The 26,157-nt window shown below is 45.7% G+C and overlaps 1 protein-coding gene across 2 annotated transcripts in view; it reads left to right on the forward strand.

The window, feature by feature from the left end:
• Window positions 1–26,157, forward strand: part of LOC147890038 (UMP-CMP kinase 3-like) — a 62,343-nt gene that overhangs the window by 20,734 nt on the left and 15,452 nt on the right. For both annotated transcript variants that reach the window (XM_087390456.1, XM_087390457.1), the window contains exons 3-4: window positions 439–540; window positions 627–690. In XM_087390456.1, the coding sequence (XP_087246582.1) occupies window positions 439–540; window positions 627–690 (166 nt within the window). The remainder of the gene's footprint in view (window positions 1–438; window positions 541–626; window positions 691–26,157) is intronic.

The following is a 26,157-nucleotide window of genomic DNA, read 5'->3' on the forward strand; positions in this document are numbered from 1 at the left end:
GTTTCTTTCTTCCTTATCCTTGCATATAAGTCTGTTTTCGAAGTGTGGTTGTGTTGAACAATTCCCAAAATAGTTAAGATGCCTCTTATATATATTTTTTTGCTTTGATAGCTGCTTAAGCTGTCTACCAGTACAAATTTTGATTGTCCGAAGAATTTGCCTTTAGTAGCTCAATGGCATGGGATTCATGAAGGCGAGGTTTCATGGAGAATCTCTTGCGTTCTTTTCAAGAGTTTGTTGTCACATTTAAATTTGTGGCCTTTATAAACTATAATGACATTGAGGCTGCTTGACCATTGTGCTACTCTGTGTGTGTGTGTGTGTGTGTGTGTGTGTGCGTGTGTGCTAGCTAGCATATATAGAGGAACGTGACACCTCTTAAAATATGCAGGGTACCTTTTTGAGCATATATTGTTGAATTTATGTGGTCTGTTGTAGGCTTCATGGGGATCAACATGGTACTTTGCTGCAGCAGCTGGATTTATAGCGTTGTCTTCAACGTCATTAATCGGGGAACCTACGTCTCTATGTATACAAGAGGTAAATATCAATATACTGACAAGTTTAAGACTAGTAGTATCTTATGCATACATCTTTCACTAAATTAAAGTATCTCGCTAATGCAGAATAAAAGTGATGATATTGGAGTTATATCTAGTAGCAAAAGACCCAAAGTGGTTTTTGTATTAGGTGAGTTCAGTGTCTGTAATTGCAATATATTGATGTTGAAAAAACCTTTTTTTTTTGGTGAGTGCTCAGGCCACATAGAAGCATCAAATTATACCTATTGTGACATCGTGTTTTTTGTATTTTGTTCAGAAAAGATTCCTTTGATAGGTAAAAGAGAAACTAGAAACAAACTCCCTTGCTGGTACAATCTCTACAGCAATGAATTCATCTTATTGCAGCATGAGTTTCCTTCCTTCTTTGGTCTCACGATTGTTCTACTTCAGCAGTCTCCCACAAGACTATTAGAATGAGGCTCGTCTCGCAATAAGATACACCCTTGTGGATGTAGCTCGCTTTGTGAAAACAATGACTCTACCATCGCTTGGGGCCTTGGAACTAGGGCACATTTGCCTTCTTCTAGCCACAGACTATGCCTGGATGCACCTTTTACGTCACATGAGTTTAGGAAAATGCTTCTTGTCTTGCCAAAATGCAAATGTCTAGGTGCATCATTCCTACTTTGTTCATCACTCATTGGGAGTCGATAGGATTTCTATCACTGCAGCCTTCCAAGAATTTGGGATAGTGGTATCATGCTGCCTTCTCTCGCAAAAGGCCTCATCTCATTTCCAAAGGGAGAGACATGACCTCCATCATGCAGTGAAGGCATATTATTGTCCTAGGCACGGCCTACAAGATTCTCACTAAAGTGGTGAGTTTGATACTTTAGCCACTTCCTTTGTGCTGCATACATGGTCCCTAAACCGGATTTGTACACGGTGATAAGACAAAATCTGTATCAAGTTTTTGAGCACTGTATATAGCTGTGGGTAGGCACATAGTTGTACACATCAAGGGTAGGTGTGGGCTTTTGGCATTTGTGGATTTTTCCTTCACAAGCATGATGGATTGATGTATACTTTTTTGAGATAATAAAGTATGTTTTGTAGGGACTTCATGGGAAATGATGAATTACAATGTGGTTGTACCAGACTTCCAGAGCAAGGGTGTCCAATGTGTGATCAAGCGAAATGTTTTTGGGGTCATGTAAAGTCAAGTCATGAAGGGTTTCTTTATATTTTCTTGAGTCAATGTGCACTTGCATGTTACAGGAATTTGATATGTTATGGTGTCCATGTCAAAGGGCTTTTCATGTGTGTGTACGGGGTTGCATGCAAGCTTTAATGTGCATGCTCATGTGTGTGGGAATTGTGTGACTAAAGGTCCAAAATGTGCATTTATGTGATTTGGGGGGAAATGTCTTGAGAGTGGTAAAATGTCACTGATGAGGTGGCAGATTAGGCTAAGGTGGCTGCACTAATTGGGAAGGCATCCTGCTCATGCAAATGTGGCTATGTGATGGATGAAGGGATGCTTCTCGACAATGAGCTGGCATGCTACGTGAAAGGAGGCTACTATATGATACGAGCCGGAGAGCTCTAGAAGGGAGGCTTGCTGAAAGGGGACGATACACTGGCAGGGAGGGAGCGTCACAGAGGAAAGCTGGAGAGCTTTAGAAGAAGGATTCAGAGAGCAAGCCTTGAAAAAAGGCATGTGCTCCATGAGGAGAAGAGGAGCTGTGAGGCAGCAGTGATCACGAAAAGGAGGTGTGGGAGAAGCGTCGGGTGCTAGGGGACGTAGCTGTGGCATCGCTACTGTGGCCGGGGAAACTTTGGAGACACGGGGAGGTCCTGCAGGAACTCCATGAGCGAAGAGAGGTGATCGCGGGCTCTGTGAGCTGGGGGTCGTGACTGCTCAGACCAGGAGACAAATGAATAGAGGGGAGCATCTCTGTAAGAGGGCGGGACGGTTGCCTTGGAGAGGAGCTTCTGAAGTTTGGGGGTCGAGAGCTTGAACGTGGCCTGGAAAAGATGGCGCAAGGAGACCGTGAGCTGCTAGTTGTAGAAGGGCGTCTCAACTACGGAGGCGAGAGTACCTTGAAGGGCGACTGAGAGCTTTGGGATTTGGCTGGGCGTGGCTATTGCGCGCTAGAGGATTTTGGACGACAGAGGGAGAGCATACACCATGAAAAAGAGAAGCTGTGAGTTGGCGCTGTTTTCCAGCGGGCTGTTTACTCTTACTGGAGATGTGGGTTTCTTGGCTGTGAGAAGCATAGCTATCATGGAGGTTTTGGGCAGAATATCTTGAGTGACAGAAAGCATACAATAGGGGAAATAGAAGAGGCTGAGGCTGTTGTTTGAGATGTCTTCTGTGTGGGCTTGTAGGTGGCTGGTTATGAGCTATTGCTTAGTAAAAGCTTGAGGCATAGCCGTGGTATCAGTTCTGCTGACTGGAGGACTGTTGGCGACATGAAGCTATGAGTGTGGAGTACTCTACGAGCAAGAGAAAGATACATACGCTGGATGTAGTTGTGCAAGAGCAGAGATGATTGATGCGACCTGCTAGCCAGTCCCTTTCACTCTTTGGTTGTTGACTGCAGCTTTGGGGAGAGTTATGGAATGCTGGAGCTCGGTGTTTGAGAAGGAGATGCTGTGGAGCAGTTATGATCATGTAAAGAGTTATGAGCTGTTGCTCTTGATGGAGGCTGACGTGTGTTGGCTGTGGGATCTTGATTGTGGGTTGATGTTTTGAAAAGTCCCAAAGATAACCTTCATGTGAGCTGTGGGTTCATAGTATTCTGAGGTTGACTGTTCTCTGAGTTGTTGAGGAAAGTTCATTTCTAACGTCTAGTTGTCTTGGGTTGTGTAGTCCTTTGGTTCTCTCTGAGTCTGTGTGATCTATGTTCAGTCAGTTTTTATGGGGGTTTGTCTCGGTGCCTATTACAAAGACACATACTCTGGAATCTGGTTGATAAGCTCATCATGTACGAGCCTCCCATTAATGCCCTACATGACCAAGCAAGGCAAGAACTTGGTCATGTAGACTATATAAATAGTTGACGGTCTCAGCTATCTGGCGTGGAGAAGTACATAAGTCCTGGTTGTCTTTCCATTTTTTATCATCTTTTTTGGCGATCCTGCTGGGGATAGGAGGAGTTTTGAATTGAGATTGGGTACTCAAGACAAAACGGCCTAGAAGAATTGGCTGGGGAATGTTGCTTGAATTTCTGTGTGGTTAGGGATTGAAACTATGAAGACAAAGCCTCGCATGAGAGCGATTCATTGTGAGTTATGTGGGGAGTGTGGACACAGGAGAGATAGATGCCTTGATGTTGAACTTCGGGTGATACGTCTCCATGCTAAGGTTCAAAAGGCTTTGAAAGTGATTGCTCTTAGGAAGAAGAATGCCAGTCAGATGCAGGTTAAGCTTTATTCAGTAGAGTGATTATTTTTGCTTTCTTCCCAGAAGAGGTTGGGTGGTATTTCTGGTTGGAAGTGTATTTGAGATAAGTTAGTCAAGAGGAGAGATGGCTCATGAATTTCCTCGATTTCACGGGTTGCCCAATGAAGACCCAGAGAGGTTTTTAGAGTGCTTGGAGTTCACAGCTCTTATTAAAGACAGGAATGCTCCAGAAGTCCTTCTTCAGATTCTATCCTTTTGTTTGTTGGGAGAAGCGAGAACTTGGCTGCAGACTTTCTCTGCATGGATGCATGGTGATCAGGGTGCTCACAGAAACCCAACTTATCTACAGGTGAGGATAGCTTTCCTGGACAGGTTTATGTGTGTTAGAGATCGTGATGGCATTTGGAGAGAGCTATGTTTATTGCAGCAACAGCCGACTCAGCTAGTGGATGAGTATGTCGGTAAGTTCACTGTGTTGTGGAATAAATGGCAGGTGGCCTTATTACCTGAAGTTCCTCCTAGAGTCATAAAAAAGGATAGGTTTGTTGTTGGTCTGAAGCTGGAGATTAGGATAAAGATTGAATGTAAAGAGCTGGTCACTTATGAGGATGCTCTTAGGGTAGCGAAAGAGAAGGAGAGGAAGCAGATTAGATTGTCACAAATGATGCAAGAGATGCCAATGGTTCAACATGTGCATGAAATTCTCTCATGTGAAGCCAGAAATAAAGTCAAGAAGGAGGAGAATATAAAAGAAGAAATTCATGAAATGTCGGAGCTTATGAAGAGTTTGAGTTTGAATTTGATGAATGGTAGGGGAAGAGGTAGATCATCGGGTGGTTATGGCAGAGGCAATATGCCTTCTTCAAATAATTCAGGCCCATGGCAGGCAGGACGAGGTCAAGGGTCATTTGCAACTTTTGCAACTTGTGTCCAGTGCTTTAATTGTGGAGAGTGGGGACATTACAGCACACATTGTGATAAGCCTCCTTGTGTTGGAGGTGATGTTTATCCATTTTCAACAGGGTTAAACAATAGGGTGAATGATCATAGTGTAGAAGTAAAAGATGCAAGTCAGCCTAGTACCTCTGGAAAGCCACTGCAAAAGAGAAAGGGGAAGGTAAGGTAGTTACATTTGGCTTGTTGGAGTTGGAGGAAGTTAAAGATGTCATGCCATTAGGGAAGAGAGATAGAGAAGAGGAGGTTGGTCCGAGTGCAAAGAAGGGGAAGCAGTCTGAGGTGATGATGACCTACCAAAAGAAGAAGAGCAGGAAGCCCAGAAGAAAGTACAAAACTGCAGATTATCCCATGGGAAAGGAGCAGGGTGATTATGATTTGGTGGAAGATCTTTGAGCGAGGAAACCGGACATTACATTTGCTCAAATGATTGGTCTATGCCCAAAGCTGAAAAAAGAATGGAGGCAGGCTGTAAATCCAGCAAAGAAGAACTCTCATAAAGGTACAATTAAGCTGATGTCTGTCTCAGAGTTGCCGGATCTTTTACTTGCTGTAGAAGCCTGGCATAAAGGAAAGGGTTTTGGAGAGGCCTATATAGATGGAGGTGCACAGATTTGTGTGATTACCTAGGCTTGTGTGGAAAGATTAGGACTGAAGATATCTCGCTCCTCTAGTTATCGCATCAGGACCATTTCATCTTGTTTACGGGAAAGAAGCTCTATTGCCTTTGGAAGTAGAAATTCCTACATTACAGATGTTAATGAACATAAACGAGGATTCAAATTCTACTTTCCACAACCGGTTATTGGATTTGCAGGAAGCACAACTAGATAGGCGGTGGAACATTATGCTTTAATTCAAGAGGAGAATCAGAAGAGAGCAAACAGGAAATTCAGGGATAAGAAAATCGGGGAGGGTGATCTAGTTTTGAGATACAACAATAGTCTGAATTCTACCTTCAAGAAGAAATTTGTGACCAAATGGGATGGACCTTTTCGTGTGACGAAGAAATTCAAAAATGGATCATATCAACTTGAGGATTTGGATGGTCAGCAGCATAAGAATAGAGTCAATGGCTTCAGACTAAAGAAATACTTTCATAGGATCATGAGTGTGGGCAGTTGTGGACCTACTGTGATGAAATCAGACAAGTCAGAAGACCTCATGGATGAGGATATCTCTAAAGAAATGCAAATCTTATATACCTCTATCTGCAAGACATGAATGTCTGCAGACTTGGGGATGGACAAAATGATAGGACAAAATCTGTATCAAGTTTTTGAGCACTGTATATAGCTGTGGGTAGGCACATACTTGTACACATCAAGGGTAGGTGTGGGCTTTTGGCATTTGTGGATTTTTCTTTCACAAGCATGATGGACTGATGTATACTTTTTTGAGATAATAAAGTATGTTTTGCAGGGACTTCATGGGAAATGATGAAATGCAATGTGGTTGTACCAGACTTCCAGAGCAAGGGTGTCCAATGTGTGATCAAGCGAAATGCTTTTGGGGTCATGTAAAGTCAAGTCATGAAGGGCTCTTGAGAGTGGTAAAATGTCACTGATGAGGTGGCAGATTAGGCTGAGGTGGCTGGACTAATTGGGAAGGCATCCTGCTCATGCAAAGGTGGCTACGTGATGGATGAAGGGATGCTTCTCGACGACGAGCTGGCATGCTATGTGAAAGGAGGCTACTATATGATACGAGCTAGAGAGCTTTCGAAGGTAGGCTTGCTGAAAGGGGACGATACACTGGCAGGGAGGGAGCGTCACAGAGGAAAGCTGGAGAGCTTTAGAAGAAGGATTCGGAGAGCAAGCCTTGAAAAAAGGCGTGTGCTCCATGAGGAGAAGAGGAGCTGTGAGGCAGCAGTGATCACGAAAAGGAGGTGTCGGAGAAGCGTCGGGTGCTAGGGGACGCAGCTGTGGCGTCGCTATTGTGTGGCTGGGGAAACTTTGGAGACACGGGGAGGTCGAAGATGATGCAGAGGAAGGCATACCGGGGACCTTGGAGAGGAGACAGAGTCTGGGAGCTTGAGTTACTGGAGGCAACTCGATTGCAGGAACTCCATGAGCAAAGAGAGGTGATCGCGGGTTCCGTGAGCTAGGGGTTGTGACTGATCAGACCAGAAGACAAATGAATAGAGGGGAGCATCTCTGTAAGAGGGCGTGATGGTTGCCTTGGAGAGGAGCTTCTGAAGTTTGGGGGTTGAGAGCTTGAACGTGGCTTGGGAAAGATGGCGCAAGGAGACCATGAGCTGCTGGTTGTAGAAGGGCGTCTCAACTACGGAGGCCAGAGTACTTTGAAGGGCGACTGAGAGCTTTGGGATTTGGCTGGGCATGGCTATTGCGTGCTAGAGGATTTTGGACGATAGAGGGAGAGCATACACCATGAAAAAGAGAAGCTGTGAGTTGGCGCTGTTTTCCAGCGGGCTGTTTACTCTTACTGGAGATGTGGGTTTCTTGGCTGTGAGAAGCATAGCTATCATGGAGGTTTTGGGCAGAATATCTTGAGTGACGGAAAGCATACAATAGGGGAAATAGAAGAGGCTGAGGCTGTTGCTTGAGATGTCTTCCGTGTGGGCTTGTAGGTGGCTGGTTATGAGCTATTGCTTAGTAAAATCTTGAGGCATAGCCATGGTATCAGTTCTGCTGACTGGCGAACATGAAGCTATGAGTGTGGACTCTACAAGCAAGAGAAAGATACAGACGCTGGATGTAGTTGTGTAAGAGCAGAGATGATTGATGCGACCTGCTAGCCAGTCCCTTTCACTCTTTGGTTATTGACTGCAGCTTTGGGGAGAGTTATGGAATGCTGGAGCTCGGTGTTTGAGAAGGAGATGCTGTGGAGCAGTTATGATCACGTAAAGAGTTACGAGCTGTTGCTCTTGATGGAGGCTTACGTGTCTTGGCTGTGGGATCTTGATTGTGGGTTGATGTTTTGAAAAGTCCCAAAGATAACCTTCATGTGGGTTGTGGGTTCGTAGTATTCTGAGGTTGACTGTTCTGTGAGTTGTTGAGGAAAGTTCAGTTCTAACGTCTAGTTTTCTTGGGTTGTGTAGTCCTTTGGTTCTCTCTGAGTCTGTGTGATCTATGTTCAGTCAGTTTTTATGGGGGTTTGTCTCGTGCCTATTACAAAGACACATACTCTGGAATCTGGTTCATAAGCTCATCATGTACGAGCCCACATTGCAGCTGATCCCTATGAAGTCTCAGCTATCTGACGTGGAGAAGTACATAATTCCTGGTTGTCTTTCCATTTTTTCCTTATCAACGGTAGGATCATTGTTTATAAGCTCTTCTCGTTTTGTGGCAAATAACTGGATAGGCCAAAGAGAGTCACCAGCCTTGAGGGAAAATGGCCTGATGGAAGTAATGAGTAGTTTCTGCCATCCTTTTAGGTCTTCATGTATGCACCCTTGAAGGTGAAATTTTGGATTCCAGGTCTCTAATGTTTTGTGGCTCGACTAGGTGCTGTTAAGGGTAATGGTTGGGGACCCTTAGCCACACACTTTGTGCCAGGTATAGTGATGATGTATCAGCTTGTGTTCTCAGGTATTACACTAGGAGTTGGGAGATTATTGGTTTCATTTTGAGCGGGATGAGGATCAGCCATAGAAAGGGTTTGCTCCTTGGACGTTTCCCATTGGGCATGAATTGGATAGCTTAGAGTCTTGATATTAAAGCATCCACAGTGATGAGGTGGGCCTACAAGGTTTGGAGCCAGTGAACTTAGTTGCCTGTGTCATAACAGAAGTAGGAAACACTAGCTCTCATACAGTCATGACACAGGCAGCCTAGGCCATCCTAAGACTATATTTCCAGGATTAATCAAGTAGTTCAATAAAAAAGAAGCAGAGGCTCTAATACTTGTCAGAAATACACTTTGTAGAGACATGGTTTCCATCAAACACCTAATTAACAACTTGAAATTAAATAGCCACAGATTAAAAATATTCTAGAACAATAAAATCAAATATCACACTCGGCATGCATATTGAAAAGCGTTAAGAGAGAAGAAAAGAATAAAGAAATTGCAACACCGCATCGAGTATAAATGAGGACTACTCCCTATCAAGGATTAAAATGCTGGGATTGTTCTTTATTCGTAGTACTAAACTTGATTACGATAGTAATTCAGAGTTTCAGATGGATGCAAAACTAGGAGTCTTAAACATATAACAGCTGAATAGACTTAACAATTATTTCTCCTTTAAACAGGAATAAGAAAATAGAAAATAACACTGTAGAGTCTGTGAACTCTAGAGATGTCCAATAGCCAAAATTCCTTCATGAAACCTTGTATCTACTAGAATAACTCAGAAAATAATGAGCTGAGAATAGAAGATCAACCAACTGGTAGCAATCTTCTTTGAGAGATCTATTGTAAACCTTTCATTGTCAGATCCAGAAAGAACCATACATTCTGATAGTAGAAAATCAACAATTCCAATTAGACAATCCCAAGTGCTAGGAAGAACCATGAATAACAAAACACAGCATGGAATCAAATTGCCGCAAGAAAACCAGCCATTTTTCTCTCCAGTTCAAATTGTACTTAGGGTTGTAAACCTTGTGGCAAATCGTAACTACTCGAGGTGCTCCTGGTTGAAATTGTCAGCCAAAACGTGTTTAGATGTGTCAAATCTGCAAATCATCTCCTATGGAGACTTGTGGATTTGTAGGTTAGAGGAAAGGTCAAGCAAGATATGATGTAAGATCCATGACAAGTGGAGGTATTTTGTATAACATTGCGTGAAGATAGGCTCTGTTCAGACTAGGGTAGAGAAAAGATAGCAAGAGGTGTGGACTGCATGTAAGTTCAAAAACTAATGCCAAAAGCCTTCCAAGCAGCTGGGGGCAGCAAAAATAACCAGAGGATTTGAGCTTTCAGCTTCTAGGAGCATGTGGGTTCCAGTATGGAGTTCTAGATGTGCACAGGGGAGCTCCACATGGCTTGCCTGTCTTGGGATTTTCTGTTTGTCGCAACAGCTACGGATGAGGAATGGTCTCTGCATGCGTTTTCTTTAGGGATCAGATGTTGTCCTTTATGGGATGGTGGATGGGAGCCATGGGGCATGCATATGCTATGTGGATCACATTTGGGGACAAGGCAAAGTGCGAGCTGAATTTTCCCCAGACGTGCTTGGAATGGATAGATTGTTGATTGCTCTGAGTGGATGGCTGAAGCAAAGGGTGTGCTAGGGCCCTTGCTGAGTGCTATGCCTAGCTAAACTATGTATGTAGCTCAAAATCTAAAAAACACAAAACTGAAGCTGAAGAATTGAGAAGCTAGGACTCAGTAGCTGAAACTCGGCACCGTGGTGGTGGCTCTCCTATGGGGTGCAAAGATATCTCGGATCTACATCTGGCAGGACCTTTTTTTCTAGCTTCCTTTTGTTACATCACCGCCGTCGCTGCTCTTAACCCTCTGTCTCCCACTGGCAGAGGGTGTGGTCTCCTCGACCTCTATATTTGAGGAGCTATATCAAGAGTGACGCCTTGTCTCGGGCGTTCCCCTCTAAGGAGGGCGGAGATGGGTCGGACCCTCGATCATGCGTGCTCTGGTCACTCCCCGTGTCATGTGCGGACTCCGCATCCCTCGCTAATGGTACCATGTTGTCTCTTCTGGCTGATCCATGCTGCTTGCATGTGTGCTAACTCCAATTTCACCCCTCTATGGTTCGGAGCCGACTCGAATGCATAGAAGTCCATGACATGTTGCTGTGATCGATGTACCTCAACATCCTGTGGCACTATGATTGCCTGCCAATGTCTGACCTGTCGTAGTAGCGCCTCTTTGTGTTGTCGCATCTTGATCGGATAGAGCCCAATGCAAATCTAATCATGGAAGTGGATCAGTCGTGGGACAGTGGACCAAAACCATGCCCCTCCTGAAAGGCATCCCTGGATCTCATAATAGGCTGGGCTGACACATAAGAATGTTCCTCTGTCTCAACTACCTCCAGTGTGCATAACCTGTAGATCTATTGCTCTCTGGGTATACCTACAGCTCTCCTTGCCTTGATCCCCAGCTGATGTGACGAGATCCGCATTGTCCAATGGCAATCCTTAGTGCATGTGAGACTCCTCGATGCTCAAGGTATTGGGGTCCGATCCCTAGCTCTCCCCTCATCCTCTAGCCTCCACTCTCAGCCCTTTCCCCTTGCCCCTTAGCTGCCTTCACCTCCCCTTTGTCAGCCTCCTCCCTCCCGGCCGGCCTGCTCCCCCTCGCTGGCCTGCTCCTCCCTCCCCCGCTGTCCTCCTTCTCCCCGCCAGCCTGTTCCTCCCTCCCCCACAGGCCTTCCCTCCCCTGCGGAACCTCTACACCCCCCCACGGCACTTCTGCCCCCCCATGGGTCTCATCCTCCCCCCCCGCGGCACTTCTGTCCCGCCCCGGGGTCTTCCTCTCCACTCCCCTCGGGTTGTCTCCTCCACCTCTCTACTCCTACCTCCTATCCTAGCCACTCCCCCCCTCCTCCTCTCTACTCCTACCCCCTAGTCCTAGCCTCTCTACTTCTCTCTCTACTCCTACCCCCTATCCTAGCCTCTCCCCCCCTCCACTTCTCTACTCCTACCCTTAGTCCTAGCCTCTCTCCCCCTCCTTCAGCCTTCTTCATCCCCCTCTCTCCCCTCAGCCTTCACCCTCTCCTCCCCTTTATCTCTTCTAGCAGAATTTTTAGTCGACAGAGCTTAACAGTGTTTGACTTGACCTTCCCACCTCGATTGATGATGTCTCAGCCTTTAGCCAATCCTTGCTCGCTTCCATCGGCCGTGAAAACCATCACGTTCTCAAAAGACGAGCTGCAGCAGCTCAAAAAAGATACAGAGCAAGAGAGTTCGACATCACTCTTTGCTTGCATCCATGGGTCCCACTCTTCCAGGTTACAGGCCAGGGATTGAATGCTCGCCACTTTACTAGGAGACTTCGTAGGGCACCTCACAGATGTTCATTTGCTTGGTTGAGGGTTCTTTCAGGTTGTTTTTATGTAGCAGGTACAGTGCTTCAGGCCAATCCTTTAGCACTGAGCTCCAGGAGGATTTTCTTGACGCCCTTCTTGTTGGCTTCGACCCTGTGGAGGAGGATGGTCGGATGATTTCATTCTTCCTCAAATTCCCCGTCCTCCCTCAGGTGTACCATCGACTCTTATCTTCCATTGGAGCCACTTTCGGGATGGTCACTAAGATCCCCCCCTCCCTGGGATGCCTTCTTCAGCACCAGAAGCAGTAGGGTCGTTGTCTCTGACCCTAACATCACGAATGACCACATCATGCTCCAGCGTCCAGATGGCTCATTCTTCAGGTAGAGAGTCGAGATCGCTGGGAGACAGGATCCGTGTATTTGTAGGACCCCTGGGCACTTTGCGAGAGACTGCCCAAGGAAGAGAAGAAAGAAAAGGCCTGAAAGGTCTACCGGTGTAGCACCTTGTAGCACCACCTCGGCTGGACCTACTTCATGATCTACTGTGCATCCTATCACTTCTTGTGCTACTGGACCTTCCACCGCCTAGGACCGCCGGCGGCTATAGCCTCTCGTCCTGGACCTTCTTCTACAGCACGGCTAGGACCGTCGACACGTCTGGTTCTAGTCGTCCCCCGTTGGGTGCCAGTTAGAGTTGTTGAGCTAGTTCCACATCAGGAGGCTACTGATTGTGCCACGGACCCTTCCTTACAAGCAGGAGATATTCCTATCCTAGTTCCTAGTGTTGATGAGGTTGCTCCTGTCCCCTCAAATATTCATGTGAAGGAGCTTCCATCTATGGAGCAATTTGTTGTTGAAACCCGTGCCATACTCCATGCTAATGCTGTAAGAAAATAGTACGCAGCGGAAGATAACAACAAAACGCAAGTACACGATGGAAAGCTGGAGAGAATACAAAAATTCTGATATACCAAACTGCTGATACAACTGATGGTTGGCTGTCCACCCGTGCGCTCTACAGACAGAGCTTCGATGGTGATCTAGACAGATGCTGGACGGAGGACTATGAGCGTGAAGAACTGGTGATCTGATGATAGGGGGTGGCCACTTATATAGTGTAAGTGGTTGACGGTCGGCCCTGTAATAGGCAGTCGGCCTAATAGACAGTCGGCCTGGAAGACCAACCGACCCTTCAGAAAACATGCCGTCGGGCAGATGAAGGATCGCGCATAGGTCATACCGTCGGGCCTGCCGCTGGGGGCTTTGCCCCCAGACCCCCACCGGGGGCCTGCGCCCCCCGGACCCCCTGCTATCGGGGGGGCTATCGCCCCCCCGAACCCCCCCTTTGTGCAGACGGGTATCTACTCTTGGCTCCTAAGCCGTCTCATAACCATCTGGTCTACTCTAAGACCCCTTCCAGTGTCTAAACTGGGGATCCCTCCCAATATCTGATACCCATCATGGCTTCTCCTCATATGGGGGCCTTACAACATTGGGTACACAGAATATTGGTGGGTTACATGAGAGGTGGACATTTGAGCTAACTCTAACACCCCCCCTCAATGTTCACCCGAAGATGAACTACGTGTTCGGACCAATGCCGAGTCGATGTAGATGCCGCAACAATAAATCACTCCCAAGAGCCTTCGTGAAGATGTCTGCGCAATTGTCCTCTGTGGGACAATACTCCAGCTCTATGACTCCATCCTCGATGAGCTCTCGTACGTAGTGATACTGGATCTCTATGTGCTTTGTACGAGCATGGAACACAGGATTCTTTGCAATGGCCATGCAACTCTGATTGTCGCATTTTAGAACCGTCGCATCTTCGATTGGAACTCCTATGTCTTGCAAGATCCTCCTTAGCCAAACTGCTTCACAAGCAGCAATGCATGCTGCCTTGTACTCAGCTTCCGTCGAAGATAGTGCCACTGTTGGTTGCTTCTTGCTAATCCAAGAGAACACTCCTGAACCAAGTGAGAAACAATATCCAGAAACTGACTTTCTAGAATCACAATCTCCCGCCCAATCTGAGTCACAGTAACCCGCCAAGGTCTTCCCTGCTCTGTAGGTAATGCCATACTCTAGTGTACCTTTCACGTACTTTAGCACACGCATCCCTGCTTTCCAATGGTTCTCTCGAGGTTGATTTGAGAACCTACTAAGTACACCAACTGCAAAGCTGATATCAGGTCTAGTGTTGCACAGAAAAATGAGACTCCCCACAAGTTTCCTATACTCCTTGATGTCGACAAGTGGTGATGCATCCTCCACTGAGAGCTTACCATTCACCTCCATGGGAGAGACCACGTCCTTACACTCGGTCATACCGAATGCCTTCAAGATCTCGCGAGCATATCTCTGCTGAGAGATGAAAATCCTGCCAGGTTTTTGCCAAACCTCAATGCCGAGGCAAAAGTGCATGAGCCCCAAATCTGTCATCTCAAACTCGGAACTCAACGACTCCCTCAACTGTTGCAGCATCTTCTCATGATCTCCTGTGATGATCAAGTCATCCACGTAAAGGACTATTACCACATACTTGCCATCCTGCTTACAAACATACAGGTTAGCATCAGAAGCACTTTTTGAGAAACCAATAGATATGAGAAAGCTATCAATCCGTTGGTACCATGCCCTTGGGGCCTGTTTCAGCCCGTACAATGCCTTCTTTAGTCTGCAAACCTTGTTCTCTGAATTGGGCACCTCAAATCCTGGTGGCTGGAACACATATACCTCCTCCTTGAGATGTCCATTCAAGAACGCAGATTTCACGTCCATTTGAAACACCGGCCACTGCTTATGAGCAGCCAAGGCAAGTACCACCCGAATAGTTGTCATCCTTGCTGTAGGAGCAAATGAATCCTCAAAATCAAAGCCTTCAACTTGAGAGTATCCTTGTGCAACAAGCCTAGCCTTGTACTTTTCCAAAGATCCATCAGATTTGTACTTGGCCTTCCATACCCATTTGGTACCAATGATCTTCCTTTTTTCTGGACGATCAACCAAGTCCCAAGTCTGATTCTTCATGATGCTGTCATACTCCTCTTGCATGGCAGCTTTCCAATTTGGATCCGCCATTGCCTCATCCAAATTCATAGGCTCTTGAACTTTCATAATCTCAGCCATCAAGGCCATATTGACTATGTGTTCAGAAGCCCTTTTCTGCTCCTCTATCCTCTTTGATCGTCGAAGTCCATCTGCAGATGACTCCGCCAAGTCTGGAGCCGGATTCTTCTCATCAAAGAGCTGCCTTGCCCACTTTGGAAGTGGCTTACCTTGTGGAGCCAAGGCATGTTGTGGTGTTGGTGGAGTCTGTTCCTCGAAGTACTCCTCCTCATTCTGCAACTCTGCTTTAGATACGGGCACAAGGTGAGTTACTTTTACGGCTGATGATAAAGTGGAAGGGCATACCTCCTCCTCCACTGTATGTGGCTGTTCCCAAAACACCACATCACGACTGACCACGATCTTCTTTGCCTCTGGATCATATAGCCGGTACGCCTTTGACTCCTGGCTATAGCCCATGAAGATACACTTTCTGCTCTTTGGATCTAATTTCTTTCTGGTGCTATCTGGAACATGAACAAAGCACTCACATCCAAATGTTCTGAAATGAGAAGCGGAAGGCTTTTTACCTGAGTAAGCCTCCAAAGGTGTTTTGCCCGTCAAGGCCTTTGTGAAGCTTCGATTGAGGAACTCTCCTCCTCGATCCGTGCGAAGCTTCTTTACCTTCAGCCCGCTTTCGTTTTCCACCATCTTTTGCCACTGTTTGAATTTTCCAAGAGCTTCAGCCCCCTCTAATCGATCATGGAGAGAGGTGGCCGGGGACCAGACCCGGGCTCTGATACCATGTTAGAATCCAAGAGCATGTGCCTAGCGTGCCCCCCCGCCAAGGTCTAAACTGGGGATCCCTCCCAATATCTGATACCCATCATGGCTTCTCCTCATATGGGGGCCTTACAACATTGGGTACACAGAATATTGGTGGGTTACATGAGAGGTGGACATTTGAGCTAACTCTAACAAATGCTACTTATATGGCCAAGCTTCGTCAGCGCCCCCCTTTCTCTTTTGCTAATCTTTCTTCACCTCTTGACAGAGGCAAGGGATTATTGCTTCTACTCCACCTTCTGCAGGGATCCTCCGCACACATGCACCACATGCATCACTCAGGAATTATTTTGCAGTCCTGGCAAAATGGCAGAGTTTGAGTTAGAGGAGTTTGTACCCTCTACCTTTGGAGAGCAGGTTGTTCAGATCACTGTGGATAGAGATTCCCCTTCTACAGGTGTGGGAGTACTTTCCCCAGTTGACTTCCCTCCTCTTAATGGGAGGAAATTTTCCCAAGAGAGGGATGCCTCCGCTACCACGTCGGGTAAGGTTTTCCATCCGGCCTCTTCCTCTCGTCGATGAGGATTGTCAGTCGGAACGTTTAGGGCCTCGGAGGTGTACCTCACCGCCACCTTAGGCACCTGATTCGTAACCAAATTCATCCAGGTGTTACTGGGGGCTCCATTAAAATTCTTACAATTCAGGAACACAAACTAGATGTCAGGGATTGTGCCAAGTTGGGTAATATTCTCTCAGGCCATACTTTTTGGTCACCCGCCTTGGGCACTAGGGGAGGTACTTGCATTTCTGTTTCTTCTTCAATGCTCCCCGTGGTGATTGGACATGAGATCATCGTTCCCTCTAGAGCTCAGTGGATCATTCTTTTGATTGGTGGGCGTAACGTTGTTTTCTTAAACCTGTATGCCCCCAATTTAAGAGGGAACCATGTCCTTTTATGGAAGGAGCTGCTTTCTTGGTCTTGCATTGCAGAGTCTTGGATCATCGGAGGTGATTTCAACATGGTTGAAATTCCCACATACAAAAGAGGAGGTAGGGAAAGTGGTATCCACTCCCTAGAGAGAGCATCTTGGGATGCCTTCCTTTTTCACAGAGATACTTGGCATGATGATGCTTTCCATACTCAAACCACAGTCACTCCTGTTTTCTTGGTCGAATAGGAGATTGTAGATGCCTATCCATGCACGGTTTGATAGATTTTATGTGGATGATCGGGCTTTGGACAAAGGTGGGACAATATGCATTACACCTAGGGTGTCCACTTTAGATCATTTTCCAGTTGTTTTCTTGGTTTCAAATCCTCAGGTGAGGAGCTGCTCTGCCAGTATCAGGATTCCAGATGCCTTCTATACAGAGGAGGGCCTCACAGAGGTAGTTTTGCGGACTTCGTACTCAGATGCACGATGGGCAGCTTTCCTCGTCAGATATAGCTGCAACCCTCTTGGATATTAGCAACTTTTATCATTCAGTTGCTTGTATCAGAAGAGGTGAGATCCTCAAGCGAGAGATAGGTATCCGCCAGCAGTTGGCTGCTCTTCAGAGGGAAGAGCAGAAGAGGCCTACAGATGCTTGGGTTCAGGAGCGCCTTGCTGTAGCAAGAGCTCAGCGGCAGTCACTGTTAGATCAAAGAGTAGAGTATGCCTTTCATGCCAGAGAGTCATTTTGGACTCAGACGGGAGGTAGGGTCAACAAGCAGTTCTTCTCTACTCTTGGCCCCAAACATAGTAAGGAGAGCGTTACATAGCTTGTTGACTCGGGCGGAGTTTTACAGACACATCCAGATGCCGTCTTGCAGGTAGCCATAGATTTCTATGCCTCCCTTCTTACAGCAAATCCTGACACACAAGCCAGAGATGATGCTCAAGTTGTTATTTGCCAGTACTTACCTATGTTGGTGACTGGAGATATGATAGTCTCACTTGATGCACCCTTCACCAACATAGAGTTCAGGACTGCTCTCTCTACCCTTCACAAGGGCAAGTGCCCTGGTTTAGATGGTATACCCCTTATTTCTTTATTTCATTTTGTATTAGATTGGGGATCACATTACCTCATCCCTGCAGGGCGTTTGGAACTTGGGTGAGATGCCAGACTCACTTACGGAGACTCTTATCGGTTGGCCACCTCAGACGGCGGAGTACGGTCTCTTTTTTTGACTTTCTCTTCATGGAGGGATTGCAGTGAACCTATGGAGATCCAGGTTCAGGGACCCTACTTGTCCTGAATGCCACGTAGCAGTTGAGTTAGCTCAGCATTGCCTCTGGGAGTGCAGACAGGCGAAGATGATCTCGAAGGGTGTTGCCAAGATATTTAGCATATTTCATAGTTATCTCTTACTGGCCCTCAGGTGTTTTTTGAGGGACATGACTCAGACTCACAGCCTTCATTATACGATGACACTTTGTGGAGTCATGTTCTCTCCAGGATGTTCCCTTTACTCTCTCAGAGTTGCTCATGCCTCAGTAGACACATCATGGGTGATTCTGGCTAGCATTGCAGCTTGGCATATTTGGAGGGCTAGATGTACGAAGGCGATGGAGGGTTCACAGGTTCACCCTTCCCAGTCTATGGCCAATATATAGACTGATACTATACACACACTGATGGCCATCTGGGGGAGCATGCAGGGATCCTCCAGAGCAGCTACAGCCAAGAGAGAGACATGATGTACCAAGGTTACACCACCTAGTGAAGAAAGATAAGGAAGACGGGGCAGTGTATGGCAGTGTGGAATTGCAATGGTACCCTTTCGGGGTTGGGGGGGGGCTCTTGGAGAACTACACTGATAGAGACATGATCTTTCACAGCGAGACACATGAGAGCCGGGCTGCCTACAGTGACAGGGTACACGTGGATTTCGGAATCTTCTCATACAAGAGAAATGAGGAGAGATAGTGGAGTATGGGGCTCTGGAGGTGTAGCTGTTCTCTTCAGATCACACTTGAGGCCATTCATATCCATAGTATGGAGAGGGGAGCATGCATGACATATTTGGATACGAGTCCGATTACTGAAGGCATGCCCACTCTTCATTGTAGTGTGCTACTTCCCACCAGCTACATCAACCTATGCACATGAGGTCGCCACAGAGGGACATAGCCCATATGAGATGATATATGATGACATCATTGAGTTCTTCAGGCAGGGAGATATCCTCCTTCTTGGTGACTTCAATGCACGCACAAGAGATAGACAGGTGGGCTTGCTAAACTTTGAAGATTACTCTCTCATAGTAGTGAGACACTCAGCAGATGCACCACATGTGACAGGATATGGGCGTCATCTACTTGACATAGGAGCTATCCACGGCTCGATTATATGTAACAGTCTCCAGAGATGGCCGTCACATGCATGAAAAGAACAAACCTCAAGAGAGCTCTAATTTTCACATCAGTCAAAGGCTAGGAGAGATAACATAGTTCCAACTCTAGCAAAAAATAAGAATCCCAACCGATAACCAAAGAGGCTAGGAGAGATAACATTGTTTCAACTCTAGCCAAAAGTAAGAATCCCAAGCGAAAACCTTTGGTTACTATCTTAAGGGATTTTGTGTTTCTTAAAACACGGTCACTTAAAGAACACATTAGGCTATCAAATGTGTAGAGCTCAAAATTCTAAAATTTATCCTTTTACAGAACGACGATCTGACATACCCGTGAAAAGTCGGCCACTGAAAGCCTAAGTGGTACATGCCCCCTCCTACACAGAGGGCTCGAAGCCAGCTTTGCCCTGCCGCTTTGTGTATGAGAAGAAGGGCACCTTTGCTTTGGAATAGATAGGAGGTAATCCCAAATTGCTCCAATGGAACCCTCTTGCGAGGCTCTAAGGTCAAAGACTGCATCTCCAGTGCCATGGGGTAATCATGTGACTAACTTCACGGCCCTAGTCGCCAGAATTCTCTTGGGAGGGGCTTCTCTAAGCGAGGCTTCGTCCCTAGGGATCAAGAGAAAAGGGGGGAGTTCCTATGCCGGCACAATGGGAGTTGTTACTTGGTCCGGTGAGTGGGCAGGCTAGAATTGGGACAACGAATTGGAGCTTCGGCCAAATTGAGCAGAAGGCCTAGGCAAGTTGGACCCTGTGAGGTGGGTTGTCTCCATGTCATCTACCGTGGTACGAAGGTAGGAAGAAGACCAAGTATGTGTTCTCCATGTTGTCTACCATCAAACCATCATACAAAGGTATGAAGAAGACCAAGTGCGGGCCAATGAAGATGGGACTTTGCTCCTCAAGGCACTAATTGGATCCCACAAATTGTGACCTCTTGGATGTGGTCACTATCTGATGCCAAGCTCGGCTGAGAATCCAATCTCAAACTTGACTCCAAGTGGGCGTGAGGCTCACCATGCAGCCCACCACTACTCTATTGTGATGGGATTGTATGGCTGTCTACACGTGTTGCTTGTCCTTGAGGGAAAGGGAGACCTGAACAGCTAAGGGAGACCCAAGAAGTTGCCATGAGAACCTCTCTGGCTAGACTGAAAAGTCACCAACAAGATCTCAATCCCCAAATTTGGAATAGAGAGTTGCTCTTGTTAGAAAAGAAGGGAAAAAAGGGGAGGCTTGATGCATATAAGAAGGTAGTCAATGAACACAATGGTAGTAGTACATCAGAACCTCTTTGGTGGGGCCTCTATTCATGTAGAAAGGAGAGGATTCCTAGATCATAGGCCTCACACAAGTCTTTCTTTTGGTCAATTGGGTATCTTCCACCGAGCTTTAATCCATAGGAGCCTTTGATTCTATAGTGTTAAACATAGCTGAGTAGAAATATAACAAGGTTGCAAACCACTATAGCCTTGCTTTTAACAAGGCGGCACCATAGTTTTTTCCATACGTTGCCATACGCATACGTCATACGAGTATGGAAGTATGATTGGAGTATGGTTCAGCCCCTAGGGCTGAAACATATGTGACCCTTATTTTACCCAAAAACATTTAGAAAAATATACACTGTACACATTACACTGTACACATTACATTGACATAGAGCTACAAAAATTTCAACTTGAAACTTCAAACTTGTATTAATATTAAAGTCATGAATAATGATTCATGAAAGTTCAAAGAGTCCAGCCTCCAGAGACCATAGTCATGTGGAATCTGGATTCTGATACATAGTGTCAATGATAGATCAATACTACACCAAACATCAGGATCGAAGATAGTAGGTAGTAGAAACTTGAAGTAGTCACTACACCAAAACATCAAAGGCAAAACATTGTATGAGAAAAGGCTGCCACAGCCCGGAAATAAAGTTGAAAATTGAAATGCATCACAATTCACAACCGATGAGGCTCAAGCCTCAAGCTGCATCCTCATCCTCATTCTCTTGCTTATCCTCATTCTCATCATCATCTGCATCAGTGCCATCCTCCTCCTCCTCCTCCTCCTCCTTGAGACCGTCCTTGAGGCCAACCACAGCCAAAGTCGGCCAACAGTGTACGGAGTACGAATTAGCAGCGTATGGGTAAGAATAGTGCTAAAAAATGCATTTTCCAAGGTTTTGGCCAGTCACAAAATCGATCCCCTTCCTCCCCCCCCCCCCAAAAAAAAAAAAACTCGTACGGAAGGCCGTACGGGATGACGTACGGATGGGGTACGGAAAAACGTCCGTATGCGTACAGACCTAACTATGGGTGGCACGATCGCTAAATCCCCGTTTAGTGAAAATGTAAAGTATCTCGGATAAATGTTACAATATAGTTTTCTAATAAGTTGTAAAAGGGAAAGAAAAGGTGTAAATTGGAAGGAAAGGGAAATAGAAAAAAGCAAGTGAAGGTGAATAAATATGGGGAAACATAGATGTGTGAAAAGAAAGGAGAGGAGAGAGGGCATGGACTATTAAATATGAGTGGGACCCTCCTTTAAATAATCAGATGCTTTTAATAAAGGTGGTGCCATACAAGCTAAAGGACAAATAATTCACTACCCCTCATGTAAGGCCAAAAACTCAATCCTAAACCTAATAGTATCAACTAAACTAGCAGTAACTTAATATAAACTAACAATAAGCAACATTAAGAAAGTCAGCATGACTTTTTGAAGGCCTTGGACTGTTTTTCCAACATTTGTCGTGATTAGCAAAAAGATCTCCAGCTTTCCATAGACCCTTTACAGGGCCCAAAAGGTATAATACAAATTTGAAAACTTTTTGGTCTCCCCTACAATTTCAGCTGAGCTTACCATCTCTTCATAGGCATATAGGTTGGATCCACTATGAGAACTAGAATTTCATGCATGTAGAACTTACCATTCTCTTCTACGTGAATTGTAAAATGGTCCATGTATAATGTATTTTAAAATGGGCCTTATGTTTTGCATATTGATCTGTGTTTAAATGTATTGATGATGAGGTCATGAGGATTGCATTGCTTACTATATTTGCTTGTTCTTGTGGAATGTCTTGGCAATTAAGGCAGGGTGAAGGGGAAAATGGCATGCAGGATGCAAAAGGGAAAAGGAGGGATGGAAAGAGGGGAAAGGGGGGCGGGGGGGGGGGGGGGGGGGAGCAGCCTCTAGGCACCCCAAAAGGCCTTCATTGATTGTCAAAGGGAAGACTAAAGGATTAGAAATGAAGGGTTGAAGCCCTAGGGCAGACTTCTTGAAAGGGTGTTGTATAAGCCCTTTCCAGGGCACCCCCGAGGGGGGGGGGGGGCGCGGGGGGTTGTGAACAACTTCTAGGCTGGAACAACTCTTAGGAGCGGCAGAACGGGTTGGAAAGCTCTTACAGAGGTAGGGGTAGTTGAAATGGCCCCAGCGAGTGCAACACAAGTGCAAGGCCTTTGCCAGGTCAAACACCAACTCAAAGGCTTCCGAGGAATGACGGGGAGACCATGAGCACAAACAGCCCCAAATGAGGGAGTCAATGGCCCAAGAAACGGGCTGCTATCAGACCCACAAGATGGGCTGATTGGGGGGAGAACAGAAGCAGAAGGGGGGATGGGTAGGAAGGAAGGGCGTGAGAGGTGGCAGGAAGGGAAGAGAGGGTCAAGGTGGAGAAGGTGTGACAAGATTTCATACTTTGTCTGGCTGATGGTCCACAATGGTCTACCCATTGATCGTTGGTTAATGTAGATGAGAAAAGATTGGAGTTGTCAGCTAGAAACAAACTTGCAACTGAGGAAGAAGGCTCTAAGAGTGAAGGACTAACTAATCAAGGAAGTTTAAAGTGGAAGATGTTGGAATATGAAGCCAAAGTGAGTCAAAAATGAGTGTACCCTTCTCAGGTTCACCCTTCTTAGATCTTGGCCAGTACTTGGATAGATACGATACACACTTTGATGGCCATTTGGGCAACCATGCAAGGATCATCTTGAGCAGCCTCCTCTAGGAGAGTTACTTTTCTCAAATATTGGAGAGACTCTCCCTTCTTTGCTGGGACTTCTACAGGGTTGAGATGGCATTTTCAGCCTCAGCCTTGGTTTCTTTCTACCTCATTCCTCTGAGGTGTTTTTTATTACATGCTTAGCATGGTGTGTTTCTGCACAGAGCTTGCTCTAGTGGGTTTCTTTCTTACTTAATAGAAGTCTCTTTTTTGGGGGAAAAAAAAAAAAAAGAGTGTACTAGGTGTCTAGTGAGTCCTATGGATGCCACGTGTCATATTGAGAGTTATCCCATATGCATAGGTGTTCATATGTGTGTGTGTGCTCTTATATAAGAGTTGTACTTGTCTAGTGTCAAATCAATCAAGTATCAAGCTACAAGCTCTTTGGTCTACATGTGAGTACTTTTATTTTGGTTCATTGCTATATTCATTTCATTTCCATTTCATTATGTCTCTCTTTGAGTATCACTCTCTCTCCCTAGTCTACTCTCTCTCTCTCTCCACCATGTTCCTTCATATGGTATCAGAGCCTCCCTTCCTACCTTCCCCTTCTTCTTGCTCTATCTAGAGGATGTGAGAAGCCCGCAAATGGAAGCTCCCCTCTCCTCTAAGGTAGAGCCTCCCTTCCCTTAGCCTCGCCATGGTTCCTCGCCATCAAGTACTCCAGTGTCCTAGTGATTGCTCTTGGTCCTCATTTGTGAGTTCAGCTCACTCTCGCATTAGTTCGTGGTTCTCCCTCAGCATTGGCGGACATTCCTCGTCAGTTGGTCGCCAAAAACTTGTTTTGGAGCAGTGCAATGGCTGTTTTTTGACCTTTTGAGGTCTGATTTTGACGTTTTTTGACATTTTGGCACTGCCCGAACATAAACGAGCCTGTCCCGCACCATTTTGAGAGAGGAAAAAAAGTTTGATTTTTTGTCTGTACAGCTGTCCGGATGTCCGTCCGGACCTCTGCAGGCGGACGCACGACAGTGCCAGGAGTCCGTACAACTTGTCAGAAGGCGATTCCGAGCAGTTTTAGGCTACTTTTTGACATTTTTTGATCAGATTTGGACTTCCGTGACGTCCACCAGTGATTTGAGCTTCCCGAGCTTACCCACAAGTCATTTTGACTGTACCGACACTCCGGTACATTGATTTGAGGCTTCCGATAGCGGGGAATACTCTTTTCACACCTCGTCATCTCCTACAGTACATTTTCGCTCATGTTTTTGAGCACTTTTGCTCATTTTTTTGACCCTCTTTTGCACATTCGGTGACTCTCTGATCGGCACATTATGGTCTTCATCGACACATCTTCCGAGGCATCCTCGACATGAGCATCTTCGACACATCATCGACGAGCAGGATGTGCACACTTTTGTGCGGCAGCTACTTCGAGCACATGGGTTCTCTGCCCTTGCTATGCATAAAATGAATGATATATATCTTTACTACTTTCTTGTTTGAGTCAAGGGTAGTCTGCCCTAGGTTGTCCCCCAAAAATGAATGCAAATAAATCATGTGTATTGAGTCAAAGGTTCTCTGCCTTGGATAGTCCTCCTAAAAAGATGTATTTTCCTATTTTGTTTTGGTGTGTGGCTCCATGTCTCTCATTAGCCCCTGGAGCCAGGAGGGGATGTACTGTGGGAGCCATGCATTGGCTTTGATAGGTTTAGAGGGGGATGTATTGTCGGAGCCATGTATTGGCTTTAATAGGTCTCGTTATCAGGCCTGGCCGAGTTCGAGGATGTTGGTGTATTCCTAGACCTAGGAGTTGGTCATGTAGCCATGCTATAATATGAGCCTCTAAGCATGTTAGTCTCAAGCCATGAGAGTGCTTGGATCAACCTCTGAACACACTTAGACTTTAGCCTCTGAGTTACATAGGGTGCACAGTTTGATGACCGTCATTATCATGTTCTGTTCTTGGTTCCATTCCAATAGTCCCTCACCTTAGACCATCACTGTCATGTTCTGTTCTTGGTTCCATTCCAGTAGTCTCTCACCTTGCCTTCATGGGGGGGTGTTGGAATATGAAGCCAAAGTGAGTCAAAAATGAGTGTACTAGGTGTCTAGGAGGTGTTTTATAGTCTAGTGAGTCCTATGGGTGCCACGTGTCATATTGGGAACTATCCCGTATGCATAGGTGTTCATATGTGTGTATGTGCTCTTATACAAGGGTTTCAGAGAGAGGTGATTCTGTTTGGCGAATGCATCGCCCAGCCAAGTGGTGGAGGAAAAGATTACAGCAACTTTGGGCCTATAAAGTACCGCTTCGGCAACAAGTTTTTTTTTGGCGAGTTCTTTTGGGAGTGTTTCCATCTGGACAGCTATTAGCTCATCGACACATTGCTCCTGCACTTTGCCACAAATGTTCTGCGTCTTTGGAGACTGTGCCTCACTTGTTTTGGCATTGTCCGTGCTCTTGTGAGTTTTTTAATCTACTTCGATAGCGCCTGCGAGCGAGATTCCCATCTGTTCCGTTTGGGAAGTTCTTCTGGCTATTTGGGTTTCATCCATCCAGACCAGAGTTTCATCTTTTCTTCGTTTGGGTTTGCTACTGGGCACTATGGACTTTATGGACATATAGGAATTGTAAAGTTCTATGTTTGGCTTTTTTAGGCGTTCTCTGCAGGAATCTTTCTTTGATTGCTTGCAGACCCGCTGCATAGATCATGAGGTCTTTTTGGCAATTACTGAAATTTTCAGTTGATGTAATTGTAGCATCTTATTTTGAGGTTGCTATTCATATAATATAATCAATCAAAGATTTCACCCAAAAAAAAAGTTGTACTTATCTAGTGTCAAATCAATCAAGTATCAAGCTACAAGCTCTTTGGTCTACATGTGAGTACTTTTATTTTGGTTCATTGCTATAGTCATTTCATTTCCATTTCATTATGTCTCTCTTTGAGTATCACTTCCTCTCTCCCTAGTCTACTCTCTCTCTCTCTCTCTCTCTCTCTCCACCATGTTCCTTCAAAAGGAAGGAGAAAACTATAAAAAGTAACGGTGTAACTCAATCCAAAAGCTAGAATTATTTATTATACATAATTAGCTAATCAGAATTAACTGTTGCTCACTCTAGTGCTAGAGTTTAGAAGTAGGTTGGTTATTTTAACTAGGCTTGTTAAAAAAAACCACTCCCATGACTTGTAGCCATTCACCCAATTAATTAAAAAGAGGCCTTAGGATAATCAATTAACTTTGTG

This window comes from Dipteris shenzhenensis, chromosome 19 (genome assembly GCF_047967505.1).
Source record: "Dipteris shenzhenensis isolate YYH24624 ecotype China chromosome 19, Dip_SZ_1.0, whole genome shotgun sequence".
Taxonomy (NCBI): Eukaryota; Viridiplantae; Streptophyta; class Polypodiopsida; order Gleicheniales; family Dipteridaceae; genus Dipteris; species Dipteris shenzhenensis.